The sequence below is a fragment of the Carcharhinus amblyrhynchos genome, chromosome 11 (assembly GCF_965287045.1).
Source record: "Carcharhinus amblyrhynchos chromosome 11, sCarAmb.v2.hapA, whole genome shotgun sequence".
NCBI classification, from domain to species: domain Eukaryota; kingdom Metazoa; phylum Chordata; class Chondrichthyes; order Carcharhiniformes; family Carcharhinidae; genus Carcharhinus; species Carcharhinus amblyrhynchos.
The window spans coordinates 49,511,040-49,533,712 of NC_137334.1; the positions used below are offsets into that span (position 1 = coordinate 49,511,040).

Below are 22,673 nucleotides of genomic sequence, written 5' to 3' on the forward strand. Positions count from 1 at the left end.
ATAGGCTGAGCGAATGGGTGAGGACCTGCCAGATGGAGTACAATGTTAGCAAGTGTGAGGTTATCCACTTTGGCAGAAATAAGAGTAGGAGGGATTACCATTTAAAGGGCGAAAAGCTGCAGCATGCTAAGGTGCAGAGGGACCTGTGGCTCCTTGTGCATGAGTCGCAAAATCCCAGTCTGCAGGTGCAGCAGGTGATCAAGAAGGCGAATGGGATGCTGGCCTTTATAGCGAGGGGGATAGAGTATAAAAGCAGGGAGGTCTTGCTGCAACTGTACAGGGCACTGGTGAGGCCGCAGCTGGAGTAGTGTGTGCAGTTTTGGTCGCCGCACTTGCGCAAGGATATTTTGGCCTTGGAGGGAGTGCAGAGGAGGTTCACTAGGCTGATACCGGAGATGAGGGGGTTGGACTATGAACAGAGACTAAATAGACTGGATCAGTACTCGTTGAAGTTTAGAAGGATGAGGGGGGATCTTATAGAGACGTATAAGATAATGAAAGGGATGGATAGGGTAGAGGTAGAGAGATTCTTCCCGCTGAAAAAGGACAGCAGGACTAGAGGGCACAGCCTCAAGATAAGGGGGGAGCAGTTTAGAACGGAGTTGAGGAGGAACTTCTCCACTCAAAGAGTGGTGAATCTCTGGAATTCTCTGCCGTTGAAGTGGCACTAAATATATTTAAGTCACGGTTAGATAGGTTTTTGGTAGGCAAGGGAATTAAGGGTTATGGGGAGAAAGCGGGGAAGTGGAACTGATCCACTTCCGATCAGCCATGATCTTATTGAATGGTGGGGCAGGCTCGAAGGGTTAGATGGCCTACTCCTGCTCCTATTTCTTATGTTCTTATTTTAAGAAAAAAATTAGATACAGCTCCTGGGGCCAAAGGGATATGGGAGGAAGGGGATGGTGGGTTGGGGGGCAGGGGGTGGGTGAGGTGGTGTGGGTTCAGGGTATTGAATTTGATGATCAGCCATGATCAAGATGTATGACGAGCAGGCTCAAAGGACTGAATGGCCTACTCCTGCTTCTAGTTTCTATGTTTCTTTGGCACTCTTATTAAGCAGCTCTTTGCTTGACTCCGATAGATGTACGCTGAAGAAATATTGGGAGCTTTACATACCTTCAGTAGGAGCTGGTACTTAGTGATTCTTTGAACAGGTTTAATTAGGTAGGACGAAATTGAATTGGCTAAACCATGCCTTTGTTGAATTTCCTGCAAAAGAAAGCATAACATACAGAATGATGACTCAAATTTAAATCTGAGTTGCTAAAAGAAGCATATCAATTTAATGACACTGCTGATTACTTATGAAATACATGTTTTTACTCAAGACAAAAATGTAGGACAGTAAACAAGCAGCGGCAGATACTTAAGACAATATTCCAAAATTCTCAACAAATATATAGCCTACTTAGGAATACTCTGTGAGAAGGATGAACCAACAGTGACTAAGGAGGTTAAGGATGCTGTCAATTTGGAAGAAAAGTCATACAATGTTGCAAAGATTAATTGTAGGTCAGAAGATTTTGGGAAAATTTTAAAAGAATGACTTAAAGAGAATAAATTATGAGAGTAAACCAGCAAGACCTTCTACAAATATATAAAAAGGAAGAGAGTAGCTAAAAGCAAACATTCATCCCTTAGGTGATCCTAATGATAGTACAAAAGGGAATAACTGAAAACAACCATTATGACTAGACAACTAATACTTGGCAAGCTAATGGGGTTAAAGGTTAACATCTCTTGAACCTGATGACCTGCACACTAGGGTCTTAAAGTAAGTGGCTGCAGAGTCATTGGACTCATTGGATTTAACCTGGAAAATTCCCTAGTTTCTGCAAAGGTCCAGCGGATTGAAACACCTTCTAATGGAAAGGAAGGAGACAAAAAGTAAGACTAGCATCAGTCATTAGGAAAATGGTGGAATCCGTTATAAAGTAACTAATGGCAGGACATTTAGAGAATCATAATACAAACAGTCAGATATGGTTTTATGAAAAGGCAATAACGTTGATAAATTTATCAGAGTTCTTTGAGGATGTAGTGAGCAGGGTGGATAAAGGAGGACCAGTAAATGTAGTGTTACGTAAGTCAGTTGATTTGCTAGAAAGTCATGTTTGCATTAGATCACATTTTCCCGGTACCAATTCTAATTTCCATTATGAAGTTTTATCTTTGCATCATTGCGTTTTGTGCGCCATTTTCAGCTCCCTCATGCAACATTGGGTCCTGCTGGGTCAGCACCATTATTAGTGTGCTATTCAAGGTAATATTGATTTTTTTTTAAATAAAAGTATCCAGAGCCAGAGTTTGTTAAATTTTGGAGTTTTGCTGTGGGTTTGATTTTTAAAGAATCCCCACTAAGTGCTGGTATTGTGCCTGCTGCTGCAAAGGAAGCAAGAAAAACCAGCAGCCTAGAAACAAAATTGGATGTTTTAAAATGTCTCAATGCTGGAGAACGAGCAGTTCTTAGGCCTATGCACCCTATAGTCTAATACGGTGCCAAGTATTTCTCAAAAGCCAACATTTCCAGCATCATCTAAAACATCTCTAGCAATAGGCCATTTACTATGGAGAAACTCCCACTGGTGGGCAATTAAAGTAGTAAGTATATTACATTATTCTACCATTGTTTCGGTTGCCAACTTTCTCCCTTAATGAAGTAAAAGAAGAGGCTAGTTTCAAAATGGAGTTACAAGTACATGGAGGTATAATATGCAATATGTAAAAATGCAATAAGACGTACTGAAAACTTTAAAATGGCGAAATTCGACGTCACTAACACAGTTCCAAGGTTTATATTGTTTCTCGTTCTTAACAAAAGTACACATCATGACATTTTGCAGTTTTGTATTTGTCCTTATTGCACTTTTGTGCTGCTGGTGTCAGCAGCTTTGGAATAGTTATTTACTGTTCCACACAAAGTAAAGATACTATTCCATGGCACACATAAGTCCCAACCTTCTTTCCAGGTAAATCAAAAATCAAACAAGGGACAAAAACAAGAAGGACAGTACCCAAAAAACAAGGGAACAGGTCAAAAGAAAAACAAAGCAGAAAGGAAACTTAAAATATTGAACCAAAATGTGATTAAAGAGGTCAATAATACACTCCAGTCCCTGCAGAATTGACTTTCGAGCATTTTCAGCCATTTAGTTAGACCACAAGCATCAAACGTATGGGGGGGGATGATTTTTCCATCACGATGTGCTAAAAAATTAGCACAGCAGGTGGGGAGATTCTTGCATCAGCTGATTCCGGGATTCGCCACCTCAATAGCATCTCCCAGTGCCAGGTTTCTGGCAGTGTCAGCTCTGGGCGAGAAATCAGCGGGGAGGCGCGAAGACCATTTAAGTGGTAATTTTAATATATTTTAATTGTGATTAGCGGGCCCAGGACTTCAAGCTTTACAGTAGCTCCCCACAAGCGGGCAACTAATGGCCCGACCCGACTGGAGTGAAAGGACAGGGCAATCAGAGTCCTAAAGAGGGTCGGGCAGTGTGAGGGGAGGCTCTGGGCATTAGCACCTTGACAGTACCAGCCTGAGCCCTCTGGCACTGCCCAAGGGACAAAATGTTAATGCTCGGGGGCACCTTGGCACTGCCCATTGGGCATGGAGCAGTGCCAAAAGGGTGGGGCCTATGGAGTGGGCCAACTGGTGGGGGTGGGGGTTCCACTGACACTCTGCAAACAGGATCGGTGGAGGAAGGAGCAAAGTAAACTATCAGGGTGGGCTGATGGTGGAGAGAGCAGCCTGCTGGGTGGTTTGGGACTGTTGGGGGTGGGGAGTGGGGGCCAGTGGACTGTGGGGATGGGGGGAGGCTGAGGATCAGGGCCTGCCAGGAGGGTGGGGTTTGGGGATGGCTTGGGAATGGTTGGGGTCCAGTACTCGGGCCATGGGTAGGGGAGCAATGCGAGGGTCATGTGGCTGGTCAGCAATTGAGTTGGCCAGCAATCGGAAGACTGGCAGTGTGGGGCAATGGTGCATGTGCTGATCTTGGCACTGACAGATCAGTGCATGTGCAGTGGCCCCGCTCAGCATTATGCTGCCGGTTTCTCCAGCAGGAATAGGCCCTGCCCACTGATTTGTAATGATATTCATGCTATTGGCCGCTGCAGTGCACAGAGTGTGGGAGATTCTTCTCTGAACTTCCGTTGAAAAAAAATCATGAATTACTCAAGTTTTCACTCAAATTCGACACTTAAAATGTTTTTGGGAGGATTCTGGCCATGTGATTTTTAATCCAGCTCATGCACTGAATGTTGTCCAAGAATGGGGCACAAAATGAGCAGTGGTGCTGCTCCTGACCCTGCAAGGTATGTTTGAGACTTTACTCCACTGTTTCTACCTGAGTGTGGGCGCACAGTCAAGAGCTATCTGTTTTCCACAAGCCAGCAGTGGTGTTCTGTTCAATTCTCAATTCTCGCCCATACTGGATAGGAAGTTGGCTGGTGGATCTTTAATAAAGACTGCCAGTAAAGTGGCTGTGGCCTCAGTCTCTCATGAGCATGGAGGATATTTATTCACCAGCACAATTTGCTTAACAAATGCAAAGCAGGCCATAACGGTTTCAGAAAAGCAAAACACCTTGTAGTAGTTACATACCAGCAGTTGGACATAAACATTTTTATCATACTTTAAGGTTAAACATGCACCAAATCTTGTTCCAAAACACAGATTATTACCAGATAAAAATATTTGATAAAAATAAATAATTTTGAGATCAGAACGTAATACAAAGTATAAAATCAGCAAAAAAAACATTCAGCATATCAAGCTACTTCTTCTAATGAAAACTAGATTTACCAGGATGTTGCTTGGTATGGAGAGCATTAGCTATGAGGAGGTTGGAGAAACTTGATTTGTTCTCACAGGGGCGACCTGATAGGAATCTGCAAGATTATGAGGGACATGGACAGAGTGGATAGTCAGAAGCTTTTCCCAGGGTGGAAGAGTCAATTACTCTGGGGCATAGGTTTAAGGTATGAGGAGCAAGATTTAAAAGAGATATATGAGGCAAGTTTTTTTTTTTACACAGAGGGTGGTGGGTGCCAGGGACTCACTACCGGGGGAGGTAGGGGAAGCTTTACGATAGTGACTTTTAAGGGATGTCTGGACAAATACATGAATAGGATGGGAATAGAGGGATATGGTCCCCGGAAGGGTAGGGGGTTTTAATTCACATGGGCAGCATGGTCGGTGCAGGTTTGAAGGGCCAAAGGGCCTGTTCCTGTGCTGCAACTTTTTTAATTCTTCATTCTGACTTGTCATTTATACTGTAATTTACTCCAGGCAACATTCTTTAACCTCTTAAGGGAGACAAATAAGTTCGGATAAGGAGTGCATTCTATGAATGGCTTCCATGTGAATAACTTTGTTTTCAGGAATGCTTTTAGACTATAATTTTTTTCATGAACAGGAAGGAAAGTGAAGACAGAAATAGCTAAATAGAAGAATCAACAATATTTAACAAAGTGGAAATGCAACAACTTAAAATATTAATTAACTTGAACTTGAATGGGAACTAAAATTTGATTTTGATAGATGTTGGTCATGAAAATGACACCACCAATGTGATCCAAGGGAGCAGCATTTTGAAAATCCCCAGAAATGAACATACCTGGATTTCAAAAATTTAATTGACCTTTGACACAAAAGAATTCCACAATGCCTCCCAAGGTAGCAATGCTAAGTGAAGCAGAAATTGTGACTTATCTCTCGATTTTGATTTTAAATTCTGCATCATACACCAACTCTAATTACATGATTACCTGTTGTGTGAACCAAAATTAGTGTTAGTATAATGAGTAAAAATAGAGTCTACTTACATCAAAAAAGACTCCTGCGTGCTCTAAGATCAGCTGGCTGGAGTCAGGTTTGTTTTTGCAGTATGTGACATACATTTGGAATTTGTCTGCCTGTGCAGAAATAAACCAAACAACAAATTAAACACCGGGAAAAGAGAAAGATGTGCATCATGTTGAGAAGCAGTCAAACCAATGAACGAAACATCTACTTAATTGGCAGTGAGATATAACTCCTGAGGAGCGAACTCAAAACTGCATTAATAACATGGAGCTGGATTTTCATCCTCCAGGTGGTAGTGGAAGATGGGAAAATTTCCTAGCTCAGGCCAAATGCTTCAGGAGTAAAGGCTCACAAGAATGGGATTGCCATTGTGGGAGAGAAGAGGGAAGGGTATGGACTGCAGTCAGACCAACCAACTTGGTTGAAGGTTTGGAGGCAGCCACATGGGTGGCCGGGTGTGGAGCTGGAGTTTTTAAAAGACATAAGAACATAAGAGATAGGAGCAGGAGTAGGCCATCTAGTCCTTCGAGCCTGCCCCGCCATTCAATAAGATAATGGCTGATCTGTCGTGGCTCAGTTCCACATTCCCGCCCTCTCCCCATAACCCTTAATCCCCTCTCTTATCAAAAACCCATCAACCCGCGTCTTAAAAATATTTAGCGAGGTAGCCTCCACCACTTCAACGGGCAGAGAATTCCAGAGATTCACCACCCTTTGAGTGAAGAAGTTCCTCCTCAACGCCATTCTAAACCACCCCCTCTTTATCTTGAGGCTGTGCCCCCTAGTCCTATTATCCTTTCTGAGCGGGAAGAGTCTCTCCACCTCTATCCTATCCATCCCATTCATCATCTTATACGTCTCAATGAGATCTCCCCTCATTCTTCTAAACTCTAACGAGTACAAGCTTAATCTATTCAGCCTCTCCTCATAGCTCTACCCCCTCAACTCCGGCATCAGCCTCGTAAACCTCCTCTGCGCTCCCTCCAAGGCCAAAATATCCTTGCGTAAGTACGGCGCCCAAAACTGCACACAGTACTCCAGCTGCGGCCTCATCAATGCCCTATACAGCCGCAGCAAGACCTCCCTACTTTTATATTCAATCCCCCTCGCTATGAAGGCCAGCATCCCATTCGCCTTCCTAACCACCTGCTGCACCTGCAAGCTGGGTTTTTGCGACTCATGCACAAGGACCCCAAGGTCCCTCTGCACTGTCGCCTGCTGCAGTTTTTCACCACGTAAGCGATAATCCTTCCTACCATTATTCCTACCAAAGTGGACCACCTCACACTTGCCAACATTAAATTCCATTTTTGGAATTCATCCCAGTTATAAAAACAATCCCTCCAGTTCTTATCCCTCAAACCTGCTCATCCACCACACACTACTCATGCTGCATATATGCCACCTCATGCATCCCATGCCACTCTTTCCCCCCCCAAACAATTCCTTTGGCCCCTCATGTCACTTATACCATGTTATGCCCCTTAAACAACCCCTATGGCCCCTCATACCAAGTTATGGCACTTCTATGCCCACTCACCCATTATACATTGTACAGAAGAAATGATTGCTGGAGTGATAGTAGGATATATAGAAAACCTTTTAAAAAAGTTATTGGTGGTAACTTTCCATTTTCTTAAAAAAGCTCATTTTTACTACAGCACTGTAAAGATGTCAATCATCTAGACCCTTTAAAGTATCAATAGCAGAAACTGCATGCAGTTGAAACCTCTTTAGCTTGTGCAAATAAACATTATGAATTTGACACCATAGATCAGAGAGCTAGGTTGTCAATTAAGCAATGTCTTCCCTGGAGCTTAGGCATTTCAGTGGGTTAATGGATTTCAGGGATTTTAGCTAGAAATAGGACAAGAAATCCATTAATCTGTTGAAACAAGAATTGGCCTGCACCGTTAAAATTGGAAACCATAGAAATGAGGTCAGGAGTCCTGGAATTGGGAGCTGCCCACTATTATTAAAGAGCACCCAAGTATTCCTGATTCAGTGAAATTTCAGCCCATGATCTTAGTTTTCTCTTTCTACCTCTTTGCTATTGGAAGATTGTTTCTGCAGTCACAATGGTGTATGCTGAGAGTTACTTAGATTAAAAAGACCCCCGCAAAGTTACCAGCAGGGGAATGTAAAATTCTGCTGTATCTCTCTTCCTGTTTGAGGCATAATTTGACTACTCACAATCTTGGTGCCCTATGTGGCCCAACTTGAGGTTCTCACCACATATCATACCATCACTAATTTCACCTATTTCCATCTTTGTAACATCCTCTGACTCCATCTAACTTCAACTCGTTCTGTTGCCAAAATCCTTGTTAGATCCAGACTTGACTATTCCAATGTCCTCCAGGCCAGTCTCCCATATTCCATCCACCATAAACTTGAGACCATCAGGACTCTGTTGCCCATGTCCTTACTCACAGCTCATCATTACTCTATCATCACTCACTCATCACCCTAAGCTTGCTGAGTATCTTGGCTCTTGGAATGGATTAAAGAATGTCTTGATGTTAAAATTCTCATGCAAATTCCTCCATGGTCTTGCCCCTCCCTATCTCTGTAACCTCCTCCAGTGTCAAAAGCCTTGGAAGTATCTGCACTCATCTAATTCTGACTCATGAGATTCTCAAATATAACTGCTGTGCCATTGTGGCTCTGTCTTCAGTTGCCTGGAACCTAAGTTTTAGAATTCCCCCCCTACATCTCCCTGTTTCTCAGTTCTCTGTTATTTTTTAAAACGCTCCTTAAAACCTACCTCTTTGACCAAACTTTTGGCAATCTGGTCTGATGTTACCATAAAATGACTTTGTGTGCTCTTATGAAATGCCTTGTGCCATTTTAATATGTTAAAAGCACTACATAAATACAGGTTGTCGTTGTTGAATGATCTGAGCAGGACTTCTGACCTTCATCATCAGTCAAATCAAAGTCAGCATTATTTCTCTCATGTGGACATCTCACAAGTCAAAGTCTGAAATCATTTTTTTTATGAGAATAAAACTGTTACTCACCCATGTGACAAAGCAGTGACCTACATCTTCTGGCAGCTGTTCGTACTTCTCCAATTCTTTCAAAAAGATACTGAGAAAAATAGACAGTTCAAATTATCTAATAATTAGAATCACAGAGTATAGAATCCTTACAGTGCAGAAGAAGGCCACTTGGTCCATCGAGCCTGCACTGACAACAATCCAACCCAGGCCCTTTCCTGTAATCCCATATATTTAACCTGCTAATCCCCCTGACACTATTGAACAATTTATCATGGCTAATGCATCTAACTTACACAGCTTTGGACTGTGGGAGGAAAGCTATGCAGACACGAGGAGCACGTGCAAACTCCACACAGGTAATCACCTGAGGCCAGAATTGAACACAGGTCCCTGGCCCTGTGAGGGAGCGGTGCTAACCACTGCGCCACTGTGCCGCCCAAATACACAGTTCTATCGCTTTATTTATGTGCTCTTGTATGTTTACACTTTTGTGTATTTGTTTTATGACTGGTCAAAGTAATTTTCACTGAAGCAACCTACAAATTTCAAAAACAAATTAATTCAAGAAAATAGCTAACTGAAACTATATTTAAGGCACACACCAGCTGTTAGTGTACTGACTTGCGCTATTGCTATTTGACTGGTTGAACGTTCAAGCAGCACATGACAGTGAAAGAATTCAATCACCTTGCGCTGTGTGTGCTTGCTGACCATAACATCAAGTGGCAACAGAAATCAGTGGGTTAAATGTCACAGCGGTTTGCTAATTTACTCATATATGCGCCGGGACAGTGAGTGTTGGTAGGCAGCTTAGTCACAGGGTGATCATAGCCAAGATTGATACTGATCTTTCAGGGTTTTACAAACAGTATCTATCAGGGTGGAGAAGAAAACAAATCCAAGTCAACCTTTGTTCTGTAACTCAGGGTGTTGAGGCTAATTCCAGCACCTGGTCCATCACCCCAGCCAGGCCTGGCTAACTTGGCACATTTTGGAGATTTGCCAATGTATTTTCCTGGTGTGTATAGCTCAGGTTCTTGCTAGGTCAATTTATAAGCGTTTGGGGCAAGTCAGTGACAATGGAATGTTTAAGACTGCCAGCACTGGAATGTGGAGTTTAGCTTACAGAGGAGTGTTTTTTTAAAGTATGTTAAGAATTCTAAGATCATCGCTAAGATAGACCTAAATGTAAACTATAGTCCAAATCAGCTCAAAGTTTGATATCGTAAGAGGAGATAGAACCATAGAAAGGTTACAATGAAAAAAAGAGGCCATTCGGCCCTTCATGTGTGTGCCAGAACTAGCCACTAATTTTAATCCTATTTTCCAATTCCTGGTCTGTAGCTTTGCAGGTTACAGCACTCCAGATGCAAATCCAGATCCCTTTCAAATGAGTTGAGCACATCAGCCTCAACCACCAACTTAAGCAGTGAAAAAGCTTTTTCTTAAGTCCCTTCTAATCCTTCGCCCAACCACCTTAAATCTTAAGCCCTTGGATAATTAACCATTCAGCTCGAGGAAACAAGTCTTTCCTGTCTACCTTGGCTAGGCTCCTCATAATTTTGTACACCTCAATTAGATCATTCATTAGCCCCCTCTGTTCAAGGAAGCCTATCCCATGTCTTTTCATTGATACAATTTTCAGGCTCTGGCAAAATTCTTGTAAACCCCCTCTGCATTCTCTCCACAGTAATTATCTCCTTCCTGTAATGTGGTGACCAGAACTGTACACACAATTCCACCTGAGGCCTAACCTGTATTTTAGACAGTTCTATCACTACATCCCTGTTTTTATATTCTATACCTCACTCAGTAAAGGAAAGAATTCCATATGCTTTCATCTTTTAAAAATTATTTTATTTATTTTCAAAAAGAGATAGGAACAAAAACAATAATACAATGGAATGAATTATCCCCCCCCCCAGGGTAAACAAATCAACAAACAGAGACTGCAAAAGAAAAGAAAGGTTCAATAATTGCTAGGCGACAGTAATTCATTCCTTAAAGAAACTTGACAAGTGTTTTGAGGGACAGAGGGATAGTGGGGCACAAACTAATGCAGGAAGAAAGAATGCTCAGCAGGAATGCGCTTCCACAGGACACCAATTTATACTTGGAACCTGACACCATGTTAAAATCTTCTGAATACTGACTGTCCAATAATAGCACAATTGGTTAGGTAGAGCCAGCCCACTGTAATAAGTTCACAGAGGCAGAAGTCCCTTCGCCAAAATCCCTTTATTTACAATTCCAACAGCAGTACACAGAGTGCAATCAGTCAACAATCTGCCTCCAGGAGTGCCAGAGGAACTGGTACAAAGTCAAGTCTTCCTGATTGGCCCATTAATTGGCCCCTTAATCAGGGAGTTTGTATTCTAATAGGCCAACTTCAAAGGCCTGATTCAAGTCATTACACCCAGCAACCTGTCTCCTTTTCTGAAGTATCGTTCTACGGGCTTTGGGCTCATAACTGCCCACGTATATGTTGATATCAGCTTGATTACCATAACAAAAAATGATTTTGGTAAGGAAAGAGAAAAATATTGAAAAGGAAACAAGAACCTGATCAGAATATTTGTTTTTATAGATTGCATCCTGCCGGTAAAGAAGCAAATAATCCCAACATTGTAGATCCATCTTAATTTTGGTGAAAAGGTTTGTTCTATGAAGACTTGCAAAAGACTGTTATATTCATACGATAGTGATGAAAACCAGCACCAGATATACAAAACGGCAAAACTTTTGGGGGAACCTATTTGGCAAAATAGTTGATTGGTAAATGACTCCCTTTTGCTGATATTCAATTTATAACCAGAGAATGAGCCAAAGTTGTTAAAAAATATTCTCAACACAGGCAACAGGGTGAATAACATATAATAGGAGGTTGTCAGCATAGCAGGACACATGGTGCTCCATACCAGCTCAGTGGATACCTGTGCAGCGTTGACAACTTTAAGGCTATGGATAGCAGTTCTATCATCAGGGCAAAGTGGAGTGGAGATAGTGAGCAGCCTTGGTGGGTTCCTCTGAATAGAGGGAAGTGCTTTGAGTGTAGAGAGTTGGTGTGCATTTTGCACTAGGGGAGATATAGAGATGATAAATCCACAAAATAAATTTTGAATCAAACCTGAACTTACCCATAATTGTAAACAGATATGCCCACTCCACTCACTCAAAGGCCTTCTCTGCATCTCAGAAGACGACTCCAAAAAGATGATGTACATTTCAAAATAGTTGGCACCCCCTTCACAGAACCAATTTGATCTTCCAGTATCATAGCAGAAAGGCAAGACCCTGCCCCTAGGCCTCACCCCATATAACCCTCCCCCTTAGCACTGCCCCATGCCCAATTGGCAGTGCCCAAATGCCCCCTGGGGATTGGCACTTTTTGCCCCTTGGGCAGTGCTGGGGGCCCAGGCACTGTCAAGATGGCAATGCCTAGGGAACACCCTGCCTCCCTGTGTCCGACCCTCGGAGGGGCCTCGATTGTACCCCCTTCACTCCAGCATGGTCAGGCCACCAGCCCAGGAAGCTACACTAAACCCTGCTGGGGGTGGAGAGAGAGAGAGAGAGAGAGAGAGAGAGAGGCTAACGGGCCCAGAGTTTTCAGTCCCAGGCCTGCTATAGTTATATTTAGCATATATTTAAATTAGAAGCTGCATATATTATGCAGGTCTGTGCTGATTTCTGGCACAGTGCTGATGGCGCCGGAAACCTGGTGCTGGGAGAAGCATGGAGCCCAGACGCCCACCATGAATTGGCCGCTAGAGTTTTCCACCCTGCTTCAGTAAAAAAGCAGCGCAGTGGAACAGGAGAATCGCCCCCAATATTTTAATAAAACCAACCTGCTGACACTTTTGTATAAAATGCTGCAAATATGGGAACAGTAGCATAGTAGTTATATTGCTGGCCAAATAAACCAGAGGCCTGCTTATCAATTCACCTTATTACCAATCCAGTTAGTGAATTTGAGATCAGTTTTCAGTTTTGTTTTTAAAACAGGGGTCTGTGGGGACTGTGAGGCTATCAAGTTGTTATCAAAACCCAATAGTTCATTAACTTCCTTTAGGGAACTGCTGTCTATATCTAAATTGGCCAGATGTGACCCCAGTTCCATACCAACATAGTTGACCTCATTAACTGCCCTCTAAAGCTGCCCAGAAGCCACACTTCCACTAATAGTGGGTAATAAATGCTGGCTTTGCCAGAGACACAGCAATGCTGGGAATTAACTTCAAAAAGCACAGGGAAGATAATCTGTTCAACGCTCATGGGATAACATCTTATGAAGTGTCATACTCACACAATGTTCAAGAACTAAATGTCGTGAATGTAGTCCAATCCATCAATCAAACCAGCCTCCCAAACATTGACTCTGTCTATGCTTTCTGCTGCCTCGGAAAGCAGCCAGTATAATTAAGGACCCCACGCACCTCAGATATTCTCTCTTTCACCTGCTTCCGTTGGGAAAAAGATGCAAAAGTCTGAGGTCAAGTACCAACTGACTCAAGAACAGCTTCTTCCCTGCTGCTGTCAGACTTTTGAATGGATGTACCTTGCATTAAGTTGATCTTTCCCTAGCTATGACTGTAACACTGCATTCTGCACTTTCCTTCTTATGAACGGTATGTTTTGTCTGTATAGCGTGCAAGAAACAATACTTTTCACTGTATGTTAACACATGTGACAATAATAAATCAAATCAAAATCAAACAGCAGGATACGTGAGGAATAACCCCAATATTAGACAGCAGGCTGTACTTCTACTGGAAATATACTCTGCTCAAATAGTGAGAGATGGAAAAACTGGTAAATCATTGAAGTCTGTGATTTAGTGGGTGCAGACCTAAACAATTGTTTCATGTGGATGTCATGGCAATGTACAGTCAAAATTTTCCACAACCTTTCTTGTCCTAATCCCAAGGAAGCTTTAGTTACCCATTCTTAGCTTATATCTCCTTTCCCTCAGAATTATCAGAGCCATAGAAACATAGAAGTTAGGAGCAAGATTGGTCCTTTGAGCCTGCTTTGCCTTTCATCATGATCATGGCTGATCATCCAATTCAATAGCATAATCCTGCTTTCTTCCCATAATCTTTGATCCCATTCACCCCAAGTACTATATCTAGCTGCCCCTTGAATACATTTAATGTTTTGGAATCAAGTATTTTTTGTGGTAATGAATTCCACAGGCTCATCTCTCTTTGGGTGAAGAAATGGCTCCTCATCTCCATCCTAAATGGTCTACCCCGAATCCTCAGACTGTGACCCTGGTTCTGGACACTCCCATCATCGGGAACATCCTCCCTGCATCTACCCTGTCTAGTTCTGTTAGAATTTTATAAGTCTCAATGAGATTCCGCTTCGTTCGTCTGAACTCCAGCGAAAATAATCCTACGTTAGGTCTCCTCATGCATCAGTCCTGCTGTCCCCAGAATCAGCCTGGTAAACCTTTGCTGCACTCCCTCGAGAGCAAGAACATCCTTGAACATCCTCAGAAAAGGAGACCAAAACTGCACACAATATTCTAGGTGTGGCCTCACCAAGGCCCTGTATAATCGCAACAACACATCCGTGCTCCTGTACGCGAAACCTTTCGCAATGAAGGCCAACATGCCATTTGCTTCTTTACCGCCTGCTTACTTTCAGTGACTGGTGCATACTCCCTTCTCCCAATTCACTGCCATTCAGGTAGTAATCTGCTTTCTCGTTTTTGCTTCCGAAGTGAATAACCTCGCATTTATCCAAATTATACTGCATCTGCCATTGATTTGCCCACTCACCCAGCCTTTACAGATCATGCTGAAGGATCTTTGCATGCTCATCACAGTTCACCCTCCCACCCAACTTGGTATCATCTGCAAACTTTGAGATGTTACATTTTATTCCCTCATCCAAATCATTAATATATATTGTGAATAGCTGGATCCCCAATACTAATTCCTGTGACGCCCCATTAGTTACTGCCTGCCAATTTGAAAAGGACCCATTAATTCCGACTCTTTGTTTAAGGAGAAGAGGAGGATAATAATTGGGAACAGTAAGGCAGATCCTTCTTCCTCATTGATTATGACGATGACAATGGAGATGATATGATGATGAGTTTCAAGGCTAAGGGTAGGATCCTGCCGAAATATTTCTGTCCTGGGCCCCTTGACGACACCCTCTACATCTCTTGCTTTCTCACTCCCACACAGCACAGAAGCAGTGGCTGCTTGTTTGGTGGAAGTAGAGGGCAGGTTAGTCAGCACATTTTGTACACTCTTTCAGACACCTGTGGAGTGCAGGCTGCTGTCTCTTGAGGCTTTCAGAATCTGATAGCTTCCATGAAATCAGCTCAACTCACTGATCAGTGGAGACTCCCCAGTTGAGATAGCAGAAGTAGATCTATATCTGCCTAATTGCTCCAGTGAAATGATGGAGCTTCCTTAGAAAAAGCATCCAGTAACAGTTACTTTCACAGATCTCATAGGATACAGGGGAAGGTGGCAAATTAGATCCAAAATGGGTTCAGTTAAGAGAAACAACATCAAATCCATTCTGTAGAAGAAAGGAGTAAGCATCCACCCTGCCCATCTCTGAATCACATATAATGGAGATTACTTTTTTAATACACCAGATGAGGCAGGCTCATTCTTCCAGTGGCACATACTCAATTCTTGATAGGCTTACTATATAATGCCTCAGTTGATTTGATGGGAGTAACAACTGGAAATTATACTCTTCCATGCTGGTCACTGTTATTTATTTTCAGGGTCACTGAAGGTGGTGCTGTTGAATGTGGACCTCAAGACTAATCTCTTGTCTTGGTCTGTACTCTGGCTATGGAGAATGGCAGCACTGGACTATTATGGGTTCTTTTTCACAGCAATTTAATGCTGCATATCCCCATTCCCATGTGGTGATCTTGCTTGATTCTTTCAATTGTAGTTAAAATATTTGGCTACCCTGATTCTAGACAAAATGTTAGATGTAAGCCATGATTCTCTGATCTCTCTGTGCTAAAAAATTAGTGCAGCGGGTCAGGAGATTGTCACATCGATTGATTCCTGGGCTCCTTGCATGCATTCGCGTCCTGCTAGCATTTCCTAGCACTGGATTTCCGACAGTGTCTGCTCCACACTGGAAGTCAGCGGGGAGACACAAAGACTATTAACATGGTCATTTTAATACAATTTGAATGTGATTAGTGAGTACAGGACTGCAGTCTCTGGGCCCACTAGCACTCCCCTCCCCTCCTCCAGCGAGGATTACAGTAGCTCCCCACTTTCGGGGAGCTAGTGGCCTGAGTCCGATGGAGTAAAGAGTGGAGCATTTGAGGTCCCCCAGAGGGTCGGGCAGTGATAGGGGTGCCCCCTGGCATTGGCACCCTGGCAGTGCCAGCCTGGACCCCCAGCACTGCTCAAGGGGCAAAGAACCAATGCCCAGGGGGCATACTTCAGGAATGGGGCAGTACCAAGGGGGTCAGGCCTGAAGGGGCCAGAGTCTCTGGGAGGCGATCAGTGAGAATTGGTTGGGGGGTGGGGGGGGGAATGTTGGGGTGGGTCCCTCTGCCACTCTGCACTTGGGCTGAGTGACAGAGGGAGGGAGGCCTTCAGCAATCAGAGCTGGCCGTGGGGGGGGTGGGGTGACTGGGAGTGGGTCAACCTGCTGTGGGGGTTGGGGCTGCAAAGGGGTGGGGATCGGATCGGATCGCGGCTGGGGGGGAAAATCGGGAGATTGAGGTTGTGGGGGTCGAAGTTGGAACAGACATGTTTGAGGGGCAAGCGATTGGGCCAGAGAAGGCACTGGGGGCAGAAAAAGGAGGACACTGGGCAGGTCAGCAATCGAGCTGGCCAGCAATCAGGAGGCCGGCAGACAGAGCCACTCGCATGTGCTATTGACAGTGCTGACAGATCGGCTCACGTGCTATGGCCCACTCAGTGCTATGCCGGCCTCTCCAGTGGGAATAGGCTCTGCCCCAGCATTTTAACATGAATCACACTAGTGCATTCTACAATGTAGAGTGTGGGAGATTCATTTTTAAATTCCCACTGAAAAAAGTTCCAGTTTTTATGTGAATTCAACGCTTAGAATTTTTTGGGGAGAATTGCCCCCATTGTCTTTTCATTTTCTGTCTCCTCCCTGTGATCTGCTCACTGTTTAGGGATGTCCACTTGAAGACATTCTTTAAAAAGCCAGCTATGACCTGACAATAAGTTCTGTGCGCCATTCAAGACTTACTTGTTGTGAAACTCATAGATCTCCTGAATATTTCCAAATATGATATGTTCCTTGTTAATAATACCAGATGGGATCTCTTCCACTCCACAGGTCATTTCCCAAAAATAGGTCTGAAATGCAATAAATGGGAATAAAATTCCATGAATGTGTGAATAGCGTAGGATGAACTTCTTTCGGATCTCAGTTCTCAGTATAAGCTCCGTCACTTCTTTGTATGTAAGTGACTGCAGTTTTTTGATGGAATATTATTATTTCTAACACATGTCCAGTTCATATTTTCATACACCAATTTCTTGCCATATTTTAAAACCTTTGCAAAAATATCCTTTCACTTGGGCAATATAATTCAGAATATTATGGAGGTACACTAGTACATTCAAGTATTTGGTATGGTTTATTCTTCTGAACCTTATGCGGCAGTCCCCAGGTTTAAGAAAGATTTCCCTGAGGCAGGAAAGAAAAAGTGGAGAGGAGGTCACCATGCATCACCATATTCAAGGGTAGCACAGACAGAGACCAGAATGTAGTTTGCCTGCTTTGCATTCCATTCAAGTGATGCTTTGTTTCACGGAAGCAGGGGAACCTAAGAAAATGGGGCAACATTGAAAATCATGAAAACAGGGGAAAAATTGTTCCTTTAAGTTCTTCGTCAGCCTTCTTAAAATTGAACATTGTGGAGTAGAGAAAGAACGAGGCGCTGGTGTCACATTTTCTTCTTCCTTCTCAATTCATAAATTTGCTCCCATTTTCAGATGTCATTTTATAAGGAACTACTAAGAAACATTAATTCATTTTGAAAGGTACATTAACCATAAATACTTTGAATATCAAAAATTGTATAGGCTGAGTGGAAGCATTCATTTGCAGTCTGTGCGTTTGTATAGATCTGGGCATTGGCACACAGTCAGTCCTGCAAATTCACAGCAGAATTATTAACATTTAAAATGGGTTTGTCTTTCAAGGAATTAAATTCAATTTATATATTTTTGCACATTAATAATTATATTAGCACATTCTTTGACAATGCAACTCACAAAATGGGTTATTAAGGGATCAATAATCTGATATGGGGAGAGTAACTAGTTGCTAATGTTTTGGATCTACCCATCGTCATTGATGAACAAGTTATGGCTCCAAATCAGATTCTAGCTTCATAGATTTAAAACAATTCCTCACATGTTTATGAGTTGCTTAAGTAAACCAGGGATCCAGTGATCCCTCCTATAAGCATCTTTTAAACTCAGTTTGACATAGCTATGGATTTGTACTCCTTACACAGTCAAATCATGCATCGTACCCTCCCATTGTTTAGGTGGAACCTCACTGGAGTTATATTGTCATTTTGCATTACCGTGAAGCAGAGATTGAATGCTATACATTCAATTCAACGTTAAAATATTACTCAGTGATAATCTTGATGCCAACTTCAGCAAAAGTTACAACCACAAGATTAAACAAATATTAGATAGTCCTTAGAAGGAAAAAAAAGTGGATTGCATACCTCAAGACACTCATGTAAATCTCTAACGTATGCTTTTTCAGTCTGGAGGAGCTCAGCCATTATAAACCTAGAAAAGAAACGGAAAATATGATTAAATATTTATGCTGCTAGACATAAAAAAAAGCTATTCAGAGATTTGTTTTAAAGCCAGAAGATTACAAATATTGTGAATCTGTAAAGGAAATCGGAAAAATGATTATGACATACTGTAAACCTAGGTATTGATCTTTGCTTTGATGAGACATATTGAACAATACAACTGAGAAATCAGGCACGAGCCTGTATATTCTGCCTCTGAAGCCCAGATCCCAGTTGTAAACCATTCTGCCAAGTCAATGACAATAGCCCTCCTCATCCTCTCAAAATGTGGCTCACTCAAGCAGATCCACTCACTATTGGGCAGCAGCTATCTCTCCCTTTAAATGTTGTTACTTAATCAAGATTCTCGGCACAATCTCCCTGTTTAAACTGCAGTAAATTTGCATCTGGTTTACTGTGGATCAATCTATTCCTGTCCAAAATACGGATTGATTGGAATGCAGAAATCTACAAACTGCTACTGAGTTCCATGCAAAATTAAGATTTTTGTTTCTAACTGCAGATTCATTTTTCAAAATAAAAATCTGAAAATTGTGTGAGGAAGGAATAACAAAAAGTGCACAGTGATACAACATTGTGGTTTATGTGCAATTGGCTTCAAATCCAGCAAAATGACAACATAGGTAGCAGTAAAAGCATCAAGGAACTGCTGGAGCTGGAAAGGAACTGGAGAGGAATGTTCAAAACAGATTGACTACTATCGTATTGGTAAAATAAAGAAAAACAAGGGGCTGTTTAAATGTGAGTGGCCAGGTGATGGAAGTGATAGAGGAATTGGAAGTCAAATGATCACCTTTTTCCTTGACACTGTCTTGAAATGAAAGAGGGACAATGAACAGCTTACTGTGGGTTCAGACCCTGATTTGTTATTTTGTTGTAGAGTTTGACTTTGTTGAGAATGAGAGATTTACATTGAAAAAAATGACTGGTTAAAAAAAGGGAAAGCTGAAGCATCTTTAGCAACACAGGAGGTATCACAGCCAAAAGTGCCATTAGTTTACAAAACACAAAGGGTGTAGTCATCAAGGAAGAAAATACTCATTAGATCAGAGAGGCTCACAAAGAACCCATAATCCAAAAATGTTACGTGGCATGCAAAAAAAAAAATCACCAAAAAGACTTTTGTATTAATTGCACATATGTAGATAATAATACCTAGTAACGTAACTGATGTTCATTGTCGATAATCATTAATGTTTAAAATGTTGTTGTCGTACTACTAAAGGAAAGGGGGAGGGGTGTTATGTATTGTGAAGTAATGCATCACTGTGAGACATCAGCAGAAGCATATGCGGGTTTTTATCTTTCTTCCATGTTTGGATTTCAATCAGGCAACACCTTGTAAATAAATCTGTATTCAGTTTGTTCAAAACCCACAGTGTGGCACCATCATTTTTTCTTTATTAGTACTACAGGTCAAAATATCTAATATATAACAGAAACACTTTAACATTTCAGTGTAATTGTATGACTAAAGAAAGAAAGGCTTGCATTTATGTAATGCCTTTTACAACTCTAGGATCTCCCAAAGCGCTTTATAGCCGATGAGGTACTTTTGAAATGCAATCCCTTGTAACAAAGGAAATGCAAAGCCAATTTGCGCACAAGCAGCATTGTAAAAAGAACCAGATCCTCTGTATTACTGATTGGGAGATAAGTATTGGTCATAAAATGAGAACAGCTTCCCATTCTTCTTCAAAATAATGCCATGGGATCTGTTAATTCCATTCGAAAGAGATGGGACACCTACTTAACATCTGATCTAAAAGATAGCACTTTTACAATCTAGCACTCCACTAGCACTACACTTGAGTGCCAACCCTAGATTTTTGTCTCGGCTGGGATTTTTAAATCTGTGATATGAGACTTGACCCACAACCTTTTGATCAAAGGCAAGAGTGTTATTAAATCACAGGTGATAGAGTCAATCCTTTGATGCAGCCTGTGAATATTGAACCCTTAGGTTTACGGAAAAAGAATCAGAGTAAGTACTATTAGCTACAGTTGAGTGAGAACTAGACAACTGCAATCATAGTTTTGTTCAGAAGTTATAAATTATTTAGGTACGCTTGCTTTTGGAGATGCCAATGGTAATGACAGATCATTCACCAAAGCAATCAAGCAGAGCATTCCACAGATTCCAATTATGGGTAAAAAATTTCCAGCACTGACATCTCTCATCTTAATGGACACAAAGTCTATCACAATCTTTTCAAACCGAAAAAAGTAGCAGCAACAGAGTGACTTGCGTTAAACCATTCCCATGTCTTCTAATTGAGAATTCCTGCTCAGATTAATACATCTCAAATTTTTTGTAAAAGTTGCAGCTTATTTCAGAAGGCTGACAAAAATAATCCTGTGACATAAGAGAGCAACAACTATGGTGCATCTACAGATGCACCACAGAAAGCATTCTTTCTGGCTGTATCACAGCTTAGTATGGCTCCTGCTCTGGCTTAGTCCGCAAGAAATGATAAAGGGTCGTGAACATAATGCAGTCTACCACTCAAATATAATGATTCTATAATGGTGAAATTGAAGGCCGAATGCTGATTCTGTGAGGGTCATAGAATCAGAGAATTCCTACAGTACAGAAGAGGCCATTCGGCCCATCAAGTCTGCACCAACTCTTCAACCGAGTATCTTACCCAAGCCCTCTCCCCCACTGTATCCCCATTATCTCACACATTTCCCATAGCTAATCCATCTAATCTACACATCTTTGAACAATAAGGGATAATTTAGCATGGCCAATCCAGCTAACCTGCACACCTTTAGACTTTTGGAGGAAAACGGAGCACCTAGAGGAAAACCACACAGACATGGGAAATGTACAAACTTCACACAGTTATCCAAGGCTGGAATTGAACCCTGGTCCCAAGAGCTGAGGCAACAGTGCTAACTACTGTGCCAACTCTGAGATAATTAATTTTTTAGGGAAGTGACTGCAAAGAAATCACTTCTGTTACAAAAGAAATCAACTATGTTGCCAATACAACCTTACCAATCTGACTTATCTGGTGTCAACCCACAATATACCACAAATCTACTCCTTTTGTGCTAATAACGCTATGCACACGATTTGTCAATCTGACATGTACCTGCAGCTCAGGAAAAATGTGGATTGAATTTTTGATCGGGATTTTTCAAAGAATGAAACATGGCACAAAAATTCAGTAAAAAGTCTGACAACACCAGGTTTTAGTCCAACCTATTTATTTGATAATATACTCACAAGCTTTCGGGTTAGCCCCTTCGTCAGGTGAATGGAGAGTTCTGGCCTCAGACAGAGCATATAAAGCACAGACAGTTTAGAGATTACTGATTAGAATGCGAATCCTTACACCTAACCTGCTGTTCAAGACCTGAAGTGGCTGATAATGTGAGTGGAAGGAGCACTGATCACAGTTTAAAGAGATGTGTATTGTCTCCAGACAGTACAGTAAGTGAGGTTTTGCAAACCCAGGCAAGTCACGGGGGTTACAGATAGTGCGACATGAACCCAAGATCCCTGTTGAGACCGTCCTCATATGTGCGGAACTTGGCTATCAGTCTCTGTTCAGTGACTCTGCGCTGTCGTGTGTCGTGAAGGCCGCCTTGGAGAATGCTTACCCGAAGGTCAGAGGCTGAATGCCCGTGACCACTGAAGTGTTCACCAACAGGAAGGGAACAGTCTTGCCTGGTGATTGTCGAGCGATGTTCATTCATCCGTTGTCGTAGCGTCTGCATGGTCTCCCCAATGTACCATGCTTCGGGACATCCTTTCTTGCAACGTATCAGGTAGACAATGTTGGCCGAGTTGCAAGAGTATTTACCATGTACCTGGTGGATGGTATTCTCACGTGTGATGATGGTATCCATGTCGATGATCCGGCATGTCTTGCAGAGGTTGCTGTGGCAGGGTTGTGTGGTATTGTGGTCACTGTTCTCCTGAAGGCTGGGTAGTTTGCTGCGAACAATGGTCTGTTTGAGGTTGTGCGGTTGTCTGAAAGCAAGAAGTGGGGTGTGGGGATAGCCCTGGCGAGATGTTCGTCTT

At 42.3% G+C, this 22,673-nt stretch overlaps 1 protein-coding gene across 3 annotated transcripts in view; it reads right to left on the reverse strand.

The window, feature by feature from the left end:
- Positions 1–22,673, reverse strand: part of kalrna (kalirin RhoGEF kinase a) — a 754,589-nt gene that overhangs the window by 224,514 nt on the left and 507,402 nt on the right. For all 3 annotated transcript variants that reach the window (XM_080199056.1, XM_080199055.1, XM_080199058.1), the window contains exons 24-28: positions 18,539–18,605; positions 17,038–17,147; positions 8,833–8,902; positions 5,830–5,919; positions 1,120–1,212 (exon numbers count right to left, since the gene is read on the reverse strand). In XM_080199056.1, coding sequence (XP_080055182.1) covers positions 1,120–1,212; positions 5,830–5,919; positions 8,833–8,902; positions 17,038–17,147; positions 18,539–18,605 — 430 coding nt within the window. The remainder of the gene's footprint in view (positions 1–1,119; positions 1,213–5,829; positions 5,920–8,832; positions 8,903–17,037; positions 17,148–18,538; positions 18,606–22,673) is intronic.